The 7038-nt window shown below is 41.3% G+C and overlaps 1 protein-coding gene across 1 annotated transcript in view; it reads right to left on the reverse strand.

Moving 5' to 3' along the window:
* AK7 (adenylate kinase 7) overlaps positions 1–1427 on the reverse strand; it is a 119938-nt gene extending 118511 nt beyond the window's left edge. Inside the window, exon 1 of the mRNA XM_021007319.2 lies at positions 1240–1427. Within this exon, the coding sequence (XP_020862978.1) occupies positions 1240–1347 (108 nt within the window). The 5' untranslated portion in view covers positions 1348–1427. The remainder of the gene's footprint in view (positions 1–1239) is intronic.
* Positions 1428–7038: the final 5611 nt, after the last annotated feature.

The following is a 7038-nucleotide window of genomic DNA, read 5'->3' on the forward strand; positions in this document are numbered from 1 at the left end:
ATGAGCATTCCAGGCTTAAGAGACAGCTCTAGAAAATTTGTTCATAGAACAGCAAGGCAATTTTCACTTGATCAAAGAGTGCATGGGGCAGGGAGATATATGCTGTATGGAAAAGGGGGGGGGAGTAAAGAGGTGTGGGGGGTTGTTTTTGAAGGGATTTGATTGCCAAACACAAGATTTTGTATTTGATCCTGGAGGTGACAGGAAGCCATTGGAGTATACTGAGTACAGGGATGATGCCCCAGGTAGTAATGACCTTTCCTCCCTTGGACTTGTCACTATATTTTTCTTGCACCTCTCATGCATTTATTTTTTTGTATATGCATATTTTCCCTCTCTACTCAGTTGTAAGCTCCATGGCATATGGAACAGAGTCATATCTCATCTAAACTTTGTATGTCCTATAGAGCCTAGCAGGGTGCAATTAATTTCAATAAGCATTAATTTCTTTAAATATACTATGTGGCACAGTGAGTAGACAGTTGGCCCTGAAGCCAGGAACTTGTGGGTTCAACTGGCACCTATATACCATGTAGTCATATACTAATTACTTCCATACTTGACAGATCTCATGATTTCTTACTCTGTATGATTCCTCTTCATGTCTTCCCATAAGTCCTCCATAGAAGATCAGCTCAAAACACTGGAGGCCTTCAACTAGGGTCAGTTTGTGGTAACTGGGCAATGAGTTCACATTTGGAGCACCAACTAGTAAGTTAATGCTTGCAGGATAATCTTGTGATTCTTAGCATCCTTTGTGCCCCTATGTGCAATTTCATTCCTACAAAAGTAGAGGAAGGAGGGAGGATTTGTCCAGGACTGAGGGCTATTAACAAAAATCTTTTTATATTTTGGGCTACTACAGTCAAAGAATTCATTATCTACAGGGTCAACCTGCTGGTGATAAGACCGTCCTGCTAGACTGGCCCTGGGGCGGCAGTGTGTCAACAGTCAGCAGTGGAAATCTTTGCAACAACCTTGGTAGGACCATGACCCCTCTGGCAGAGTCTTGGAGACAAGATCCCCCCCCCCCCAACCCGGAATCATAAGATTGGAGTTTGGGCGCAGGTTCCTATTTGTTGTCTATGACTCCCCGCCCCACCTTTTTCAACACTGTCAGTATTGCGGGGTTTTTTCTAGAAGGTTTAGCGCCGGAGGCTGGGCTGGGGCAGTGCACGGTTCTGGGCGGGGGCTACAGGTGTAGGGGGGCAGGGGCCCAGGCTGCCTCTCGCCGCTCACCTTCCCGATATTCTTGCCGCTGTATGTGTCCAGCAGGTTCAGAAACACTAGTTGGCTCCTGACGATTTTCTCGGTCGGGGCGACGGTCTCCTCCTCTTCTTCCGCCATGGTTAGGTCCCCACTCGTTGCTAAGGTGGAAGAGACTCTTTCGCCAGTTGCTAAGGAACGGGATGATGCAGGGACGGGGGGATGGGGCGGGGTGGGGGGAGAAATTCGAGAAGTCGCTTGTCTTTAGGAAGAGGAAATACCTGAGGCACCAATGGGGAAGCGGCTGACCCTTCCTGGGGGCGGGACTCTGAGACCTCTGGGAAAGTCTCCTGAGACCTTCTCAGAGGTTCCTTATGTCTCCAGCGGTGAGGATTGAAGGTCCTGGCCATTTAGAGGTAGAAATTAATAATGATAACGACAATAATAAATGATGATGATGAAGAATTAGAGCTGGAAATAATACTGATGAGAAATTGGAGCTGGAAATAATGAGAAGGAATTAGAACTGAAAATAATGAGGTTGATGATGATAATGATGAGGAATTAGAGCTGGAAGTAATAATGAGGAATTAGAGCTAGAAGGAATAATAATGATAATTGCTAACATTTATATAGAGCCTGCTATGTGTTAGGCACTGTGCTAATCTCTCTTTTTTAAAAAAAATAATTTATTTTTAGTTTTCAACATTCACTTCCACAAGATTTTGAGTTTCAAATCTTCTCTCCATCTCTCCCCTCTCCCTATCCCAAAGATAGAGTGCATTCTAACTACTCCTTCCCCAATCTCCCCTCCCTTCTGTCACCCCCCCTTCTTTTATCCCCTTCCCCTTCTATTTTCCTGTAGGGCAGGATAGATTTATATACCCCTTTGTCTGTGTATCTTATTTTCCATTTGCATGTAAAACCAAATTTTAACATTCGTTTTTAAAACTTTGAATTCCAAATTCTCTCCCTTCTTCCCTCCCCACCCACCCTCATTGAAAAGGTAAGAAATTTGATATAGGTTATACATGTGTAGTCATGCAAAACACTTTCATAATAGTCATGTTGTGAAAGACTAACTATATTTCCCTCCTTCTTATCCCATTTATTCTATTCTCTCCTTCAATTGTGTACCTCCTCAAAAGTGTTTGCTTCTGATTACTCTCTTTCCCAATCTGCCCTCTCTTCTATCATCCCCCCTCTTATCCCTTCCCCCCCTATTTTCCTGTAGGGTAAGATAGATAATCTAATTCAGTGTGTATGTTATTCCCTCCTTAAGCCAAATCAGATGAGAGTAAGGTTCACTCATTCCTTCTTACCTCCCCTCTCTTCTCCTCCACTATAAAAGCTTTTTCTTGCCTCTTTTATGTGAGATAATGTAACCCATTCTACCTCTCCCTTTTTCCTTCTCCCAGTATAATCCTCTCTCATCCCTTAATTTTATTTTTTAGATATCATCCCTTCATATTCATGCCCCCTAATAATATAATTAATATATATATAATATAATATGTATTATACATATAATAATATACATACATATATATATATATATATTCCCTCCTGAAGGCACAGACTGAAAGGAGCCAGACAGTGCTGAGGAACTAGAGGCATCTTTCCTGAGGGACAAGGTCTAATTCAGGCCTCTTGGGGCTGGACCACCACAGCCAAGGCAAGAGGAGACCCAGTGCAGGCTGACCAGGCAGGGAAATGAAAACACAGAAAGGCCAGGCAATGAGACTTCTTTATGGCCCTGGAGGGTTTGACCAGGAGCCTTGGGAGGGGACTGATTAGAGGGGCCAAACAGGTGAGAACCACAGGCAGTACACACTTGGAAGTCATTAAATCCTTTGTCCACTTAAAAAAAAAAAGGAACAGAAGACTTCTAAACAAGATGGCTGCTTGAACAGAGGCAGGAATACCAGCTCCCACATCCCTGCTCCAGCAAAAACCTAGCCCTAGACAGAATATGACCAAGAAATCCAATGAGAAACTGTAGTAAATGCCTTAATCTACCCCAGAACTATAAACACACCCCCACCCACCACACACACACACACACACACACACAAAGGGGAACTGCCAGGTAAGCTGGTGCTAGCAGAGGAAAATAAGATGGGAGCTTCCTAGCAAGATCAGACTAGAGATGGACTAGAGATGACTAATGACACTTGTAGTCTTCGAGGCCCGAGAGGCAGCAAGAGTGTAAGGCTCTCAGAAGAAAGCTGGAGAGTAATTGTAACCCATGGCATTAATACCTGAAAGCGACTGGTGAAAGCGACTGGGAACAGCAACACTCAGAGTGAGACACTGCAGTCCAGGAGCTCCAAGATGTCTAGTACTCTGTCCTAAGATACCATAAGAGGCCCTGAGAATGCAAAACTCTGTACTTCAAAGATCTATGGGGACTAACAGCTGTCATTACTAAGCATAGGTACACCTCAGGGAGTGGAAATCAGCATAATAACTCAGGAGACACAGATCAAGACCAAGTAGGGCTGACTGTCACACCCAAAAAGGCCCAATTCAGGAACCAAGATTGAAGATTTGAAAAAATAGAAGGCAAGGGGCAGCTAGGTGGTGCAGTGGATAGAACACCGGCCCTGAAGTCAGGAGGAACTGAGTTCAAATCTGGCCTCAGACCAAACACTGAACACTTACTGGCTGTGTGAGCCTGGGCAAGTTACTTAGCCCCAACTGCCAAAAAAAAAAAAGGCAATAACCATAGTAAAGAATTTTTGTAGATCTCCAAACACTCAGAAATCTAATCTAGGAGAAGAGAGTAACTCCATAACAATTGCAAGCAGGTGCTTAAAGAAATACAAATGAATTTTCCATAAGGACTACATGATTACCTGAAAGAAATGAAACAAGAGATAAAAAATGGAGTAAAAGTTCTAGAGAAAAAGTTTGGAAGAAAAAAAAGAGTTTAGAATAGAAATTGTTAAACCTCGCCCAAGTAATATGCTCTTAGAAAATTAGAATTGATGAAACAAAGTATCAGTAACTCCATGAAACACAAAAAATCAAAAGATTGAAAAATTATAAGAAAATATAAAGTATGTAATGTATACTCATGTGTGTGAGTGTGAGTGTGTGTGTGTGGGGGTATATAAACAACCGACAAAACTCAAGGAGAGAAAATTTAAGAAACAGTTTCTTTGAAAGCCACAATCAAAAGAAGGCTTGACATTGTATTTCAAGAAAGCATAAATGAAAACTGCCTAGATCAAGAGGGACCTTCTGAAAGAAACCCCAGATTGAACACATCCAAGAGTATTAAAGCTAAAATCCAGAGTTTCCTGGTCAAAGGAAAAAAAATACCATATATATAGAAGAGTTCAAGTACCAAAGAACCCCAGTCAGGACTACACAAGAAGATTCTTCTATAAACTCAAAAATATTTGGGAATGCTGGTATTCCAAAAGACCAACAACCAAGGCTACTTGGAAAAATGATCCTTTAATGGAAATAAATGGCATTGATTGGGGAATGTTTGAACAAATTATGGAATAGGAGTGTATTATATTACAGTATAATACAAATAGTGCCATAAGAAAATGAGAAAGAGATGATTTTAAAGGATCCTGGGTAGATTTGTATGAATTAACACAGAGTGGGCAAACAGAAACAGCAGAATAATTTATACAATAACAACATTGTAAAGAAAAACAACTTCGAAGGACTTATGAATTCCGATTAAATCAGTAATCAACTATGTCTGCAAAGGAGGACATAAATCCCCTTGTCCGCTTCCTGAGAGAAAGGTGATGGACTCAAGGCACAAAAAGAGACATATTTTTGGATGTGGTTTTGTTTTACTTGACTATGGTCATTTGTTACAAGGTTTTTTTCCCCCCTGCTTTTAATTTGAGGCTAGATTTTGAATGGAAGCACAAGCTAGCAATGGTAACATAAAGAAATAAAAAGAGGGCCATTGAAACATTTTTTTACGAGGCACAGAAGAAAACAGAAGGAAGTTCAAAAAGAAGCACAGTCAAGCAGAACAACTTTGAATGTCAGATTTTAATGTTTTTAATACATATGTTGGAATTTTTGTATACTTTTTAAAAAGCAAGTTCTACAGAATAGAGTTTCACATGCAATCCTTTTTTATATTCTGCTTTATATATGGAAGCAAAGTGGATGCCATCATTTGGGAAATGGCTGAACAAATTATGACAAATGGAGTATTGCAGTGTCATAAGAAATAACAAAATGGATGGATTCAGAGAAACCTGGAAAGACTTGTATGGACTGATGCTGGGAGTAAAAGTGAGCAAAACTAGAAGTATTTATATGATAGCTACAAAAATGTAAAGTACAACAGCTTTGAAACATTTAAACGGAGAGGATTCTGGGAAGATGGTGGAATAAGGCAGGAAATTACCTGACTCTCCTAAATCCCCCTACAAACAATATAAAATAACATCTCAATGTGAACTTTGAGTGGTGGAAATAATTAAAAGTTGGGGTGATAAGACAACTTGGGAAAGACCCAACCTCTTGATGGGGTTGTTTGGTGTTACTGAAGTGCAAATACCTCTGGGCAGATGCTGGTGAATCAATAAACAGCAAGCCCTTTAGACAGCAGCATCAACAAGCAATGAGAACCTTTGTGTCAGGTGGCAGTCTCAGCTTCAGGAACTTTTCCTCATGGACAGTGTGGCAAGACTTCAGGGCCCTCTACCATTGCTGGATGCCAGACCTAAATGAACTAACCAGATTTAGTCCCAGGCTGTGGCTGTGGGCAAGGAGGAGCAAGCCCACAAGGGTGAGTAAGCCCACAAGGGTGAGTGTAGTTGCAGAGAGTGGGAACCCTGCTGGCTGTGGCCACTCACTGAGTCCCTGGTTTTGGTTCCCAGACAGAGGGGTAGGAGGATGGAGCAGTTTCAATTGAGTGGTTTAGGGAAGTTGGAAGCCAGATTGAAAAGGGATGTAAAATGAGAGGAATTGGAGGTAAGTAGAGATTCCTTTTTCCTGGGAGTATGGCTATGCAAAAAAAAAAAAAAAAGATAAAGAAAAACTTGAGGTGGCAGTAAGGGCAAGCATAGTTTTTGTTTTTTAAAGATGTGGGCCTGTTGGTAGACTGCAAGGAAAAGAGGCAGTCCATAGGGAGAGACTGAAAATTAGTGAATGGATTAAAAGAGGAATAAACTCCAAAAAGATTTATAGATCCAGAATCTGAGATTTACAGAGCTTCAGTGACCTGGCCAAGAAGGGTCACATGGCTTGTGAATGTCGTGCTAGCACAAAAACTCAGATCTGCTGTTTTAAGAGCAATGCTCCTTCCATTCCATCATGCTTCCTCTTCATTATGCCAGTCGCTGATACAAAGGGCCCAGGGCGTCTTCTGCTTACCTGGGTTCCATCAATCCCACCAGGCTACCTGGAAACTAGTGTTTACCAACTCTTTCCAGGACAAGTTTACAAGGCTTAATGAATTAAGATTTATTATGGCATAGAAAGCAAATATTCATATCAGAGTCCCTAGAAAATAACAATGCCCACCAATGAGCAGCCTCTACAACTAGCAGTTACATCTTGAAACAAGCTTTTGTTTTCTACTATACAATCCTGTGGAGTTTTTATGGTCTCCTAATTGGACTGAGTTTATTAATTCCTGAAGCTTGCAATTCTCCATAGCTCTAAGAAGATGGCACCCAACACCCTTGATTGCTTACTCAGTTCATGTCATACCCAATTGCTGTCAGCACAGCAATTTCTCAGTCCATTTATTCCTTCATAGGAAACTCTTTGCTGGCTGGTAGGGAATTCTACAAGAATTCCTTTGTTTTGACTGCAGACTTCCTCCCTCATCTTCATTCT

This window comes from Phascolarctos cinereus, unplaced genomic scaffold, assembly GCF_003287225.1.
Source record: "Phascolarctos cinereus isolate Bilbo 61053 unplaced genomic scaffold, phaCin_HiC Scaffold_2;HRSCAF=192, whole genome shotgun sequence".
NCBI classification, from domain to species: domain Eukaryota; kingdom Metazoa; phylum Chordata; class Mammalia; order Diprotodontia; family Phascolarctidae; genus Phascolarctos; species Phascolarctos cinereus.